This window comes from Abrus precatorius, unplaced genomic scaffold, assembly GCF_003935025.1.
Source record: "Abrus precatorius isolate BTA unplaced genomic scaffold, Abrus_2018 Scaffold3, whole genome shotgun sequence".
Lineage (NCBI taxonomy): Eukaryota > Viridiplantae > Streptophyta > Magnoliopsida > Fabales > Fabaceae > Abrus > Abrus precatorius.
In genome coordinates, this window is record NW_020874373.1 from 29,068,418 (window position 1) to 29,084,558 (window position 16,141).

Genomic DNA, 16,141 nt, shown 5'->3' on the forward strand with positions numbered 1-16,141 from the left:
AATCATTCCATAGCTCTATTTTGCTTTCTACTTTGGGTTGCTAAACATCCATTTTTTGTTTTTGTTTTAGTTATCGTTTATGTAATGTAATCTAAACAATGACATTTCTGGTGATGTTTATATTTAAGCAAGTTGTACTAATATTACATACTAATTTACGCCATATTTTGTTTCACAATAATACACTAACTGACGTCAACATTTGTTTATACATACGGGTGTTATCAATCAATACAATTATTAAACAAATCCAAACTCCTAAGTACCTAATATAACAATGAAAACTCTCATGCTTATTTTATACGTCATTTTCAATCCTTTTCTTCAAATTTCATTCCACCCTATATATATATAACTATTTTCATACTACACAGTTCAACAATCATATATTTGTCACACATATGTATATATATCTGTCCATCGAATACCACCATATGTACAACACACCTGAATATGGCATATGCAGAAAATTGTTCTCACACACTGAAAATTAAAATTTTATCTTTCCACAACCAAAAATCATGATACTTCATTCACTATCAACCATCTCAACATCTTTGTCAACACATTACCTAAAAATCGTCAAACAAGTTACTTATGTGTTATGGTGCTTAACTATTATAATGTCAATTTTATAAATAACGTGTGCCATATTACACCCACTATGTCATAAATTTTCATATTACGAAAGCTCATATTGACGGTTTATAAACAACAAATAAATATGACCACTGCTAAATAGAACATACAACATAACATAACAGGTTAACAATCCAACGTAAATAAATAACACACTTATATCAATTAACAACTGTTACAATAACACACTTTGATTTGATTAAATTTCTTCTCCTTCAACAGCTATCGTCTTTGGACAATGAAAACCCCCTGCAAAACATTTATAACAAAACACATATTACTATTACTATTCTTCCCCATTGCTTTCACGTCAACTAATTGAAAACAATAACCATATTTCATAAAATATTATATTCCACCTTTTAAGCTCTACAAATATTCTTCATAACACACACTTCTTGCTGAAGAATTACAATCATTTGTCATCCTCAGTGATTGACTTATATTAATGGCATGTTGACAGGTACGCCGAGTATAACCAACAACTTTATAGCAACCACACCGTGTCACACGCTTGTGTTTCCTTCCAACAACACCATTGCACGTACCCACCCTATTATGCAATAGGGTTGTTTGCATCAATTCCACTACTATCACTGATGATATAATTAGTTGAATCACTCTCTTCATGTCCATACTTTCTTTTCAGCCACTGCATTTCTCTTGTCAGAATTTCTCTAACATTACAAACCTCATGGTAACTTTGACAAGCCAATTGGAACACTAATCTTCCACTCTCACATAAAAGTCCAAACCAACTCCTCCGCAGTGACCTTTTATCAGCATTTTTGATCATTTCATTGTCATTTTCTTTATAAACTCCCTTTGCCAATTTTGTCCATCTACTCAACAGAAGACAACTTGGAAGGTACTCAACCTGCAGGGACACCAGCACTGCAACAATGTGAGGACATGGTAAACCGAAAGACTCCATTGCAAGACAGGAACAACATATCTCCATTTTTGTTAGTTCCAAAGACACATTCCATTGTTTTGCTCTACGACCACACTTCATGACAATATAAGTTCTTGATGAAAAACATTGAATAATGTCAACCACTGTTAAAGATACTGACTTTAACAGTATTTTCCGAAAGACTTTAAAAACACTCCTGGTATATACCATTACTGCAAATTTCTCCAATTCAACTGTATGACTTACAGTTGCTTAAAATTCTCCATAAATTCTCTTAAGTTGTTTCTTGACTTAACGTACTTACCAATTTGAGAATGTAAACCCTCACATCTTGAGGTTATCCTTAACCCAGCAAAGAACTTACCCTTAATGTAAGCTATACACCACATCTCTTTCTTATTATATAATTCCTCAACCCATACATTACCTCTCAAATGAAACTCCTCAACGACAGAAGCCCACTTCTGTTCAAACTGTTCAGTGTCCAGGTCACCAAGCATGCATTCTTTAAACAATTTACTAAACCTTTCATTGCGAACATTGCATGTCACATTCCTCATTAAATGTCACCCACACAATCGATGATGAGCAGATGGGAAAACTTTCCTGATCGCATTCCTCATTGATATATCACCATCAGTAATCACACAATTCGGACACTTACCCTTCATTGCTGTTATAAATTGTTGAAGGACCCATACATAAGTATCTTCCTTTTCATTAGACACAACTACACACCTAAATACACACGTCTGTTTATGATGATTGACACCAGAAAAAACAACAACAGGCCATTTGTATTTATTCCTCCCATAAGTAGCATCAAAGGCAACAACATCTCCAAAGATGTCATAATCAATTTGACTCATACCATCACACCAGAATATATGCAACAACCTCCCATTACAATCAACCTTGTGACCCCAATATAGCTTCAGATCCTTTAAGCGCAACCTTATTAAGAATTTTTCTGCCTCCTTAACATCCCCATCCTGTCCTCTTCTATCTCTCTCAATCTAATTATACATATCTTTTTTACAAAAGCCAACCATGTCATAACTTCATCTTTGGCTAACAAATGAGTCATATATTTTGCAGGTTGGAATACCACTTTTCCTCATTCGACGCATCTGTTCAACATCACCAACATCCATTTTGCGATGTGACCTTAACATTCCAAAATAATTCTCATCAACTAAATTATGATTATGATCATCAAAGAATCGACAAACTACTCAGCACCCTCTATATACATCTAAACGTATCTTCATCTCTGCCTCACAGTCAAACCTAGTAATTGCTCTGTGCTCCCGAAGTCGATTGGGGTTACATCTGTAAATTTCTCGTCAAAAACTTTGGCTTGAACAAACAAATTGCTGCCACACAACATCCCCATTCTTATTTTTACCCCGTTTATTTTTCCTCACACTAAACCCATTAATTTTGCTATATTCATTATAAAATTTATAACCTTCCTCAACATTCAGAAATTCCATTCTCTTAATCTCAGTGGTTCATAAATCACTCAAATTGACATATCCATCCTTCTGCATATCGACTTCATCTGAACTTCCCATTTCCTCATCAACATTGCATTCCTCAACAACCTGTAACATATATAAATAATACACAAGTTACTTCAATTTTAACACTATGGTTATTCACTCAAATACACATAGCCTACACAAACCTCGTCGTTTCCTTCATCATTTTGAGGAAAATCTATGTTAAACTGATTTATATAATGGGTATTTTTTGTCTTTACACTCTTTTCGTCGTCCTATTCTCCTTTATCTTTGCACTGCATACGAAAAACCCTACCACTCTGCCACCCCTCTCACCAAGGCTTTGTTTAGGCTAATACAATTTCTTCCTATGATTCAACACTAGAATTCACCATTTTGCCCAATAGCTCTACCAATGCTTTCGCTTTTCTGTTGGTCACTAATGTAAAAACTTAACACATTTGCAACCACATGGACCTGATTTTAAATCAGTTCTCTGGCATAATAGATGTCATTATCCAATCACCTTCTACGCTCTCTACATTTGCATCGGTTGTGTGATAAAACCAATGTCAATAGGCAACCACATGGACCTGATTTTAAATCAGTTCTCTGGCATAACAGATGTCATTATCCAACCACCTTCTACGTTCTCTACATTTGCATCGGTTGTGTAATAAAACCAATGTCAATAGGCAACCACATGGACCTGATTTTAACTCGGTTCTCTGGCATAACAGATGTCATTGTCCAACCACATTCTATGTTCTCTACATTTGCATTGGCTGTGTAGTCAAAATGATGTCATTATGTGGCCACCTTTTATATATTGTGCATGCCCTCTTTTTGCATCGGTTGTGTGCTACAACTGATGTCATTTCCGAAGCACCTTTTACATATTGCACATGCACTCTATTTGTATCGGTTTTGTGTTAAAACTGATGTCATTTCACCACAACCTTTTTCACATTACGTATCTACTGTATTTAGATTAATTGGGTTCTAAGGTCATGTCTCTTATTGACAATTTCTTCCTTACTGTGTCGTGTTAACTATATCTACATCGGCTGTATGGGGCGTATTATGTTAATCAAATTTTATGTACACAACTTGTCACATTTACGTTATTAACCCTCTTCATCCTGCTCACTATTCATTCCTATCCGCATTTGTTTACCTTTTCAATATTTAATCTTAGTCATCCAATTTTAAACTATAACAATTAACGGCTCAATTTCAATTATTAATCACTTATGCAAAAGCTATGCTTTCCCAAAAATACACTTTTTACAAAAGAAGAGAGGATATTAGAATCCACCGATTCACAATCCCATTACTTCAAAAGTTATCTTGGAGAAAAGGAACACGATTCATGCATTGCTTAAAAAATTACAGACTAAATAAATATATATTAGATCTTAACTTTAGCTTAAGGTACATTTAAAAAAAATTAGAATATATATTTTATAATATTTTAACAAAAAATTTATAGTACGATATTTGAATTTTTGTTATAAATAAAATTTAAATTATTTTGTTATGGTTAGAAACTATCAATAATTTTGTATTTTAGACATTATTTATATATGTTAAATAAATAAAAATGTAATTATATGCATACAAGCACACACCTACACACATAAATGACTTTTTACATTAGTTAAGAACATACACAACCAGTAAAATAATAAGTAAAAATATTTTAAATCAATTATATAACTTATATAAAAAATGACTTTCTATATCAATTAAGAACATACAACAAAAGTATAATAAGTGAAAATATTTTAAATTGATTATACAACTAATATAAAAAATGACTTTCTACATCTGTTAAAGATCACTGACATAGTTGGAAAGATTAATAATAACTAAAGATTGAGTGGTTTAATAAAAAAAAATCAGCCACTTAAAAAGAAAAAAAAACTAGAAATAACTAAATTGTGTAAATATAACCAATATAACGTGAAAATATTTTAAATCGATTATACAACTTATATAAAAAAATGACTTTTTACATCTATGAAGGATAATTGATCTGAATTAGAGACATTAATACTAAATGATCAAAGATTAGGTAATTTGGTAAGAATATCTGCCAATTAAAAAGAAGTAACAGGAAGATGAATTAATCTCTCTTAAAGCTTAGAATAAACAAGTGATAATCGATCTCTATATATTTTGTATACTTATGAAAAGTAGAATTACAAGCAATGTGAATGACATATTAGTTGTCATAATAAGTGCTGAAAGGAGAAGTAACAAGATAAAAATCATTGCAAAGGAAACAAAACCATTGAAGTTCACACAGTGTGGAAATAAAGAAAACAAAGGTTGGGAAAAGAGGAAACAAAGGTTTTTTTCAATGTAACGTAACAGGTAGAGTAGAGTGGATTTCGAAGAGGCTTTATTAGATGGGAATAGCAATTTTTGCAAAAATTAAAAATTAAAAAAAAGAATTTTAGAGTTTTTAGTGAACTGGGTTGCGCCGACTCGACTCACAACCCAACCCAACTAGCCCACGACCCGACCCAACTAGTGCGTGACCCCATTCGCAATTGCATCGCATCGCGCCTCCAAAAATCGCGATTCAAAATCAAATCATACGATTATTGCGATTTCATCAATGATTCCATACAAAAACGATACTTGCATCATTCAATTGTTGAACCGTGATGTTTCGCTTGTTTTGTATCATAAGTATTGTGATACTAAATACAATGCTCATAACTTCTTTATTTTATTATGAACTAAAAGTCAAACTCCTCGTATTATCTAAGTACAATCATTTTTCATGAAGAAACCTAAATAATAAAACAACGATATTGATAAAAAAGATAATGGCTAGACTTTCTAAACATGAAAGTAATTTTGAAATTGACATGAGATTAACATTAAACATTTTACTGCACTAAACATTATAAATAATCAACTTAAGAGTAGAAATAGAAATAGAATAAGATGTTTAATAGGGGCCTACAACTAGACGCGTTTAAAATCCAAACTAGACTAACTTAAATATTTAAATGATAGGCTTAGTTTTAACTTTTTAAAAGACTAAATTAATTAAATAAATTATATTTAAACTTAAGAAAAACTTATTAAAAATGATTAGATTAGTCTATTTAATACTCAATAATTTTATAATAATATATAAAATTTATTTTAAAATAAATAAAATTCTAAACTTCAAAAATTCGATTTATTTTCTCATCATTAAAGTTTACCTTTTTTCATATGATCTAAAGAGCACCCACTTGGTGGTGTATATTTAGGGACCTTACCTTGTGAGTTATTTTTATAATTACATTTGTGATAAAGACAGAAATACTATTGAAACCAAAAATTATAGTTCTAGTCTAATAACTAGTACAAATCATACAAATAATAATTATTTCACTCAAAGAGTATATAAGTATAGGACATCACAATACAATACAAAATCTTAAGGTTATAGGTATATAAATTTATCTCTTTATAAACCTCTAACTTACTCATGTTTTATTCTATATAAAATTTTATTCACACTTGATTCCAAATAAAACTAATGACCTTAACTTTAGTTTCATATTAACCACTAATTCCTTTATTAATTTTAATTCATTTATATTTTATATAAATAAGAGTTATGTTATTAATTTTTACATCATCAATACATTGTTTATTTTTATTTATTTTTTTAAGAGAGTTTTTTTTGTTTGTTTTATTCTCATATTTTAAGAGAATTTTGTATTCTATCTTCTTAGTAAAATTATATTGAGTATCATTTTATTTTACTTATTGTAATTATTTAATTAATTTCAATCTCTTACTTTCGTATAGCGCATATTCTTTAATATTAGAATACTGGCTCATAGTTTAAAGATTTAAACAAAATTAATTTCATTACATATATCTTTCAATTTAAAAGAAATAAAAAATTATATAAAATTTATTTCATTAACATTTTGACAATTCGAATAATAAAACATAATAAAATACCACTACATTCCATCCATTCTTCTTCTTCTTTTTCTTTTGGTCTGACTTTCCATCCATTCTAGTAGTTTACCAAATGCAGCTTCATCAACATTAATGTCCCATCTTTACGAGCCCAGAACAATGACTGCTATAGGCATTGTCTTGTTCAGTGAACAACTTTACAAGTCAGACAATTATATATTCTTTATCTTATAAATAATAAAAGAAAAACAATGTTCTCTTCTCATCTTAAGTTTGGATGATGGAAGTGAAGCATTAATGTTGGGAAGAGTGCACCTAATCGTAAGTAAAAAATTATTAATGTAGAAGATCTAAAGAAGATTTTGGATGTAGAGGTGATGTTGAACCGGTGACTATTGATGATGCAATTTAATAAGTGAACATGATCATTGATTTAGATATGAAATTTGTCTTTATATTTAGCTTTTTATTTATTTATTTTTAGTCCCTTCAAGTTATTTTTTTAAGTTTTGATCTTTATATTTTTATAATTTTTTATTTTTATTTTTATCGCTAATATACTCTAATAAAGGTTGTCATGTGATACTTTTTTAATAAAGTGCATTACCTAGAAATACTAGAATGAAATTATAAAAAAATAAAAGGTAAAAATACAAAACACAAAAGACTAAGAATAAATAAATGTTAAAATATAAAAATTATTTTTCATTTTTAAACTTAATTAAGATAGAATTAAGCGACTCCTTGTGGATCTATAAACTAGAAATAGTTTGATATTTAATTTTCACCTCTTTAGATATGAGTAGTAGAGTAGTAGGCGATTCGAAGTGTAAACTACTAATTAATTGTAGACACGGCTAGAGCCTAAAATCAAGCTAAAGCGAGGTTGGACACACTGTCTTTTTTTCATTTCTTTTTATAAGAGCTTTGATATATTTCTTATGCTTACCTCTATGGTCTAACCCTACAACTATTCAAGATTAAAAAAAAAAAAGAAGATAACTAAATTTGCTAATAGGGTAGTTTTGTATATATTTTAAAATTATTTTTACAGTAAACAAATTTAATATTTTAAAATTAATTATTAAAAATGAAGACAGAAAAACTATTGTAATTTTTGTAAATTAAAATAATAATATATTCACTTTAATATAAGAGACTTTATGTACATACACATATACATGTACACACATAAACATTTAGATACATCCATACATAAATATTAAATAATATCATGTGTCAATTTTGATAAATAAATTTTTAATACTTTTTTATTAAAAATAAATTTAATATTCGCCTATTAATCAATTCAGATGGTTAAGCATGTATACATAATTTTATACAATTTTAACTTTTATAATTATGCAATCAAATTATAGTTATTAACTTACATTTTAAATAATATATTATTATTAAAATAAAGTAAGATAATAAAAAATTATTAAATTTTACATTATATTAAATTTTACAATCTTTTTAATTAAAATTTTAATAATTAAATTGATTAACTTTATTTTAATAAAACAAACTAAAAAATTATTTAATTAATTTTCTCTCTTTATCTTTGAACATATTTATCTCTAGATTTCATTGTCACCTCCACTATACAAGAGATTACTTTCATAGTTTACAAAAAAAAAAAAGTAAGATGATAAAATATTCATTAAGTTTTAAATTTTATTAATTTTTAAAAATTTATTTTTTTATAAAAATAAATTTTAATAATTAAATTAATAAAATTTATTTTAATAAAAAGTATTAAAATGTCACTTAATCTTCTCTCTCTTTATCTTTGTGTATATTCACCTCCTGTCTTCGTTGTCAACTCCACGGTACAATGGAAAGAAGACAGCTCAGAGTAGCTTCCAAGGAAAGCATTTGGATTCACCTAGTCCCAAAACCCACACCACATGATCATGTGATTCATGTCGTGTATATTTAGATATGTGAAAATGCTTATCAAACATGGAAAAGTCGAACTTCAATTATTTGAATAATTATTGGCCTTTTTTGTTCACCTAGAAATTATGTCCTCACATTACTGTTTATCTAGGTCCTACAACTTGGAATTTAGGACGCTGCTTCAAAGAATATTTGGCCCTACTATAGCTTAAGAGGTACAATAACAGATAAGGACATCATCCACAAAAGTAACCTTTTCGTCACATTTTCTCATATAATTCAAAACTCTTGGCCATCATTCCTCTGCTAATCACTTCATAACAGTGCTCAAACTCACCCATCAGTGTTGCCGTTGGGGCAATTGCATCATGTGTGAAATCAATTTTAAGTAGTCTATTAATTGATTTTTAGTTTTGATTATCTATGTATGATTGTACAGTTTATAATTTATAACTTTAATATTAAAATATATAAGAGCAGTTTTGACTAGATACATTCCTAGCATTGGGAGAGAAACAACGAAAATTTTATTGAGTTGAATCTTATTTTAAATTTATAACTGAAAATTGAGTGCACCTAACAATAAAAACTAGAACCATATAATAAATAAAAAAAAAAAGCACTCCTGAAAAGTAAGGAGTAGGAAAAGATATCGCTTTTCCAAGGCTCCACACAACACAATTGAGCCTCTTTTATGGCTTGCAAAGTAAATGCAAATTTATAGTTCTATATGTCCCATTGCAAAGACCTTCGGGAGATAATGTGAGACACATTAATAGTGGTAGTTCCATCAGGACTAGGAGGATAATAAGGTGAATCTTCAGCATATTCGGTTGGCATTGACATCCAATGCAGACTAGGTTTCCAATCTGCTTCTCTAAGGACCCTTAATATTTCCTTCACTACTACCTTGCTTCCTTCAGCTGATAAATGAACTCCATCCCTAAGCATTATAAATAACCAAAGAATAAAATCAATTGAAGGAATTGTAAAAGTTTAAAGTATTTTCTGCTGAGGATTGACATATACATACATTCATACGTACATTACTCTATGCATGTACCTGTATATGTATGTGAACATATATACTTACGTGAAACTAACATCTAACCAATCATCCCTTGTTTGAATTGCAGACCACAAATTAATGGCTTTGATATTCATCTCCTCACAAAGCTCCATTAATGCATCTGCATATTCTCCACATGATTCGTTGGTTCTTCCTGATTGTGTTGCACTGTATTCAATGCAACCAAAAAATCGTTAGAAACTTGTGAGGACTAGGAGTTCAAGGTTTGTGATGTGTAATGTAATTAGTCTGATGGGTAGAGGAGCAGAAATGTATTACTTATTATTCTAACACCTCCCCCCCCCCCCCCTCTAATTTATATATTTATATGTATTTTAAATAAGTATTATCTTTTAATTAAACCATTTTGTTAATGGTGTTGTTCTTCTCTTTGACTACACCAATTAAAACGATCTCCCCCCCCCCCATCTTCTTTTTATTTTTTCCATGTCACAAATAATTTTGTTTAGAAAAAATATTAGTCTTTAACTTAACCATTTATTAATGGTGTTCTCTTCTGCCACTTTAACTAAAATGGTTAAGTTAATGGGATAAGTGAATGATAATGTGTTATTATGATATTAGTTTTGTTTCGCCTTTTTGAAAAAAAGTATGGGTCAACATCGTGTATCTTTCTCGATATGATTTCTGTAAAAGATTATAATAAGCAAAAAGAACAGAATGAACCTGATTTTTTTGCGAATTTGTTCTTCGTTGATGGGAGGAGAGGTGAGAAATATAATCCGAATATGATCCGAGAGGCTCTGAAAAGCATCATGATTTGTGTCAAACTTTGTGGCAACAAATATAACAAGTATAGGAAGAAAAGTAATATTTTGTGCAAGCAGTGAATAAACAATACCTTTAGATGGTTTGCAATCTTCCTCATGTTTTCAATGTATTCTCCAAGGGGTACATGAGGACCAAGGCCAGATGAGTGAGGGTGAATAGAATCATTACCACCAAAGTAGACAATTACCAATGATGGTTGCACAGGCGCATCCTGAGTTTAAGAATAAGACAAATCAAAAAGGTCATTCGATTCTTCATATGTAACTCTGAGCAAGAATCCAAGCATTCACACTTGTGATTCACCAAAAATGTAGTTGTTACCAACCACATTGTGCAAAGCTGAATCCAAATCTAAAAAATAAACAAGTTGAGCATGTTAACTTGTCCTATTTTTCCTTTTGTGTGACAATTCCGAACATCAGGGGTAGGAGTCTTCAAGTTATAGTTAATGTGTAAGAAATTTGGAAAAAAAAATATACAGTGGTTAAGAATTATTATGTGTTTATAGTCTCAATTCATTTTTAATGAATTTTGTTAATCTCAACTTTTAAAGTTGAATTAAGCACGTATAAATTTTTATCAGGAAAAAAAAATTATTTTCATGTGATTAAACTCAGCACATATAAAGAATTGCAAGATGTAATAATTCGAGATCATAGTCAATTTGCATTGGTTGACTCTCTTAAAGGGTTTTTACGTACCAAAACAGTAAACAAAACAAATAATTTTAAATTTTATGGCAGAAAGAGAAAATATTAAGGGATTGAAAATGCCGTTTGATAAGTACCTTGGGGAAAACTTCATCCAGAACCTCCAAAGCACGCCTTGAATTCCAACCTGAGTATCCTCTCAAGAGTATATCAGCCTGTGTCCCCATGTCAATATTATATAAATCATGTTAATTCACCATAAATAGTTACAAAATGGTACGTTTAAATCTAAATATTCATTAATGATTCATTTATATTTCTCAAAGAAAAAGCGCTCAGATAGTCATGTAGCTTTTCATCTGCAGCCAAGTTTTCATCAGCTTTTAAAATCACTTGAATTAAGATTTTATATTTGATCTATCTAATTAACATAGAAAATAAACCATAATAAAACAAGAATTACATGGGGAAGAATATTCTCAATTGATAGTTAAAAACTAATTACTTTTAGAGAATTTTTTAGAAAAAAAGTTTGCTTCTATTACTAAAATAAGACACTTACATATATAAATATTATTAAAATAGTGTACACTCAAGATAACCTTAAATATGTGTGTTGGTAAATGTGACAATATCGAAAACTAGTGAAATTTTTTAACAAGAAACAGAAAATATAACTGTACTTGCAGAAGATGGGATTAATGTAGCTGCTGGTGTCAGTTATAAAATGAGGAAGGAGATAAAGGAAAAACACCTTTCTGCAATACAAATTAGCAAGAATAGCACCCCAACCACCATTATCGAAACTCATCTGAATTATGGAGGAGCCAAATAACACAATCTGTGGTCTCATTGGGCCTGGCATCTTTGGAAACTATGTGTTTTTTCTCTGCTGAATTTGTGGCTCAACCTCACTCAAACAAGTAAACACTAGTACTACCTAGGATACTACACCGACAATGGGATCTGCAATTTATAGACATGAAATTGTGAATATTCTTGCCTTTCTGCCCCTCACTTTATTCCAATTTTGCTGTCCCCCCCACGTTGTATGGTTGGATTGATGGTTAGCTGTCATTTATGTCATATTATATTGTCAATTTGCCCCCTCATGACCCATGACTTAATCAAGGATAAATTTTATTCAAACAATATAAGTGTATCAATTATGTTTCACTCTTTAGCATGGAATAATATGCTCTTATATTATTTTTTCAATTTTAATTTTTTGTATTAATTAATATTTTTGTTTTTTTAAATTTTATCTGTTCTTCAATTAAATATTGACGACTTCAAACTTTTAGTTACTTATACTTTGATTAATTTATTATATTTTTTGAATTATTAAGTTTACTCTTTCTCCTTAGAATCTCAATCAATATCATCTAATATATTAATTTTAGGCTACTCTCTTACATATTTTTTTAACTTTTTTAAATTTTAAATTTGTATTATTTCAAATTGAATTATACATGCATGTCTTTATAATTTTATATTCTAATGTTATGTTTTTTAGATTTTATGAAATAATTATGTATAGATCTAATATAATTTAAAATATTTTTTAATTTTATTTAGACTTGAATATTGCTACAAAACAAGAAATGCATATTGGCTTGTATTAACCTTTACTAATATTTTGATAAAATGTGCTATTACATTTTTTAATTATGTAATGAATAATGATGTATTAAAATTATTGCCCTGAATATTCAGCTGGTTGGTACGAATTGCTCTTATTAAAATGTTCATGATTGGACACTGAATATTCTTTAGGGTCCAATAATTGCACTGAATATGGATTTCTTTTAACAAATCAGACTTTGTTTTAATTGTATTATCCTTCTTGATGAGGCTATATTTACGTGGGCATGGACTCTGAAACATTTTATTGATAGAAAATAAAAAGCGCGTCTTAGTCTCGTTATTGTCATTTTTTAATCCATCCGTTCATTTTCTCCTGTTTTTAGAGTCTCTTTTTCATTGTTTAGTGTTACATACTTAGTCAATTATGAGATATTATTTTTTATACATAAAAATTATTAAAATAAATTTTATTTCTCACAAATAATTTATATATATATATATATGCACACACAATTAAAGTTAAATTATCATCAACATAATGAAAAATAAATATTTATTCATTTATTGTGTAATTAATTTTGTTAGTGTTTCCTATTTCTTTATGATTAATTCAATATGAAAAAAAAAATTAGTTCACTGCAATATTACTAATGATTTTTTTATATATATCAAACTGGTCCTTATAATTTGTCTTTAAAATAAATAGTACAATTTTACTATCACATCGTACCAACAATCTAACTTGTCAAGCAAACATTTCAAGACAAATTAATCGATATTAGTCCGTTAAATTTTTTATTCTTCTACGTGAGAGTGAATGAAATAAATTTTAACCATAAAACCTTATTATAAATAATTAATATTAAAACATATAAATTTTGTAATAAGTCACATAACTTTTCTAATGATCGTTTCATATACATCACACACACACTTGGTAAATATTATATAAAATTCTTTGTTTTTGTCAAATTTTGAAGAGTCGGTTAATTAAAAAATTGTACCAAAAAAGTAGGGATATTTATTTTCAATACAAAATTTGCTTATGATAAGCTTTAAAAAAAATTGTGAGCAAGCCGTCACCATATTGCAATACCAAAAATGTGATTGAGAACAGCACAAAACCTTTGACGAATAATTCTGTTAATTTTAATCTTTTAATATCAATTGGTGTTTCCTCAAAGAAAAAACTAATATGAAAAGGTGACTTCACAAACTAATTAAGACAAAAGTGTATGGGCATGAAATAAAAGAGAATCATCCACCTAATAGTATCTAAAAATAAGTGTATAAAATACCAAATCATTAAGCTTTGTTGCAAGTCTTACAAGCTAGCAAGCATGCTTTAAACCTAAACCTTTGTTGCAATATCACACATGACGAAAAAGGATATTCCAAAAGATTTCTTTTATTTACATATTTTTATGCTTAATCCAACCTTATGATAAAATAATAAGCCCAACGCATGAGTTGGAAAAATATCGCTATCTCATTTTTCTACAGCACGTTTCTAAAGTTGAAAATCAAACCTAATAATGTAAGTGCATTATTTTTTAAAATATTTAGATACTATTAAAGGCATAGGTGAGTGATTTTATGACCTAATTATCAAATAATGATAATAATCAAATATGCCTCATGAATCATGATGTCCAGACTCAGACCCTACAAAAACTAATTATAATAGCCAACTACGGATCACATGGTCATCAACATCACGATATGTCAACATTCTTATCAAGCAATATATAAACAGATTAGTTAAAGAACTGAAAATAAAATATATATATATATATATTAAAAGTATAGTTCAGGTATTTATAACACACATATAATATCTCAAATAAACATTAGAATAAAGTTTTCCTAAACTTTAGCCTTCTTATTTTTGTTTGAATTTACTTAGAAGATAGTAGATCAATTATTTTACTATCTCTACCATTCTATTTTTAATCAAAAAATTAATTTTACAAAAACACAAAAATTATATACAAGAATAACTTTAAATTAATCTAAAATAATAAGCTTGTAAATGTATTAAAAATCACCATAAGTGTAAGCATATGTAAAAGTATGAGTGAATAGTTAATTTCATAATTAGAATTACAAATATTTTTGTAATTCTATTGTTTTAACTTTTAATTTCCCAGTGCAATTTTCGTTGAATTGGATTGATTTATGATTACCCCTAAATAAGGGCATGTGAATATACCAAAAGAGCTATAACCTGACACGTATTTAATTGTACTTGATATAGACTTATTGTGTGTTAGTTTAAGAACTTTATAAAAATTTATTTGACAGAAATAAACTTAATTTAAACTCGTTATAAAACTTGTATATTATTATTATTATTATTATTATTATTATTAGTTTTTTTTATATTTGTCATAATTATTGTTGAACTAAATTTTATTATAATTAATATCTTAAAATTGTAGATATTATGGTCAATTTATGAGTAATTTTGTTGACTTTTTTTAATATGATGTTGTGAAGTAAATCTGTAAAATAAAAAAAATTTCTTTCTAAAAGATCATGTTAAGTTTTTAAGAGATTAAGTTATATCTTATAAAAGTTATGCAAAGTAAATATATCGTCAGACTATCCAAAACTAAGGTGAAACATAGACAAGAAATCGAAAAATAATGATCTAGGTGTTTATTTAAGATTCTATAGCAACGTAAACGATCGTTTGACGGAAGTAAAAAAAGTTGACTTCTATCAAATTAAGTACACATGGAGATGTTGAAAATACAAATTTTACATGTATTAAAATAAAATAAAATAATTATATTATCAATTATTTTAAAATTATATCGATGATCGTTGACCATGTCTACTAAAATGAAATATCAATGATGAGATTAATATATATAATATTTATAAAATATTGTTAAATAAAAAAAATTATTTAAGACTTAATAATGAAAATAAATAACTTAAATTACTTAATTTTATGTGCTCAGTATTTTCGTATTTTTATTTACCACGGTTCTTTTATTTAATTTATAAATAAAAATAATTTTAAACATTTAAAAGAATAATTATTTACTAATAAAAGTTTGTTAAAGTAGTACAGACACGATTCTTCTAAAAGAAATATCTTTGATTTTAGTTCTTTGTATAAAATATAGTT

General features: G+C 28.3%; 2 protein-coding genes across 2 annotated transcripts; both read right to left on the reverse strand.

Annotated features, from left to right (window-relative positions):
• Nucleotides 1–2,121: 2,121 nt before the first annotated feature.
• On the reverse strand, nt 2,122–2,709 carry LOC113862436 (protein FAR1-RELATED SEQUENCE 8-like). The gene is made up of 2 exons (XM_027495524.1): nt 2,632–2,709; nt 2,122–2,571 (listed from the first exon to the last, which is right to left on the reverse strand). The coding sequence occupies exons 1-2, from the start codon at nt 2,707–2,709 to the stop codon at nt 2,122–2,124; spliced, it is 528 nt and encodes a 175-aa protein (XP_027351325.1).
• Nucleotides 2,710–9,630: 6,921 nt separating this feature from the next.
• Nucleotides 9,631–12,280, reverse strand: LOC113863236 (GDSL esterase/lipase CPRD49-like). The gene is made up of 6 exons (XM_027496740.1): nt 12,170–12,280; nt 11,553–11,630; nt 10,836–10,976; nt 10,661–10,737; nt 9,998–10,141; nt 9,631–9,847 (listed from the first exon to the last, which is right to left on the reverse strand). Exons 1-6 carry the CDS (start codon nt 12,278–12,280, stop codon nt 9,631–9,633), a joined length of 768 nt encoding a protein of 255 aa, XP_027352541.1.
• Nucleotides 12,281–16,141: the final 3,861 nt, after the last annotated feature.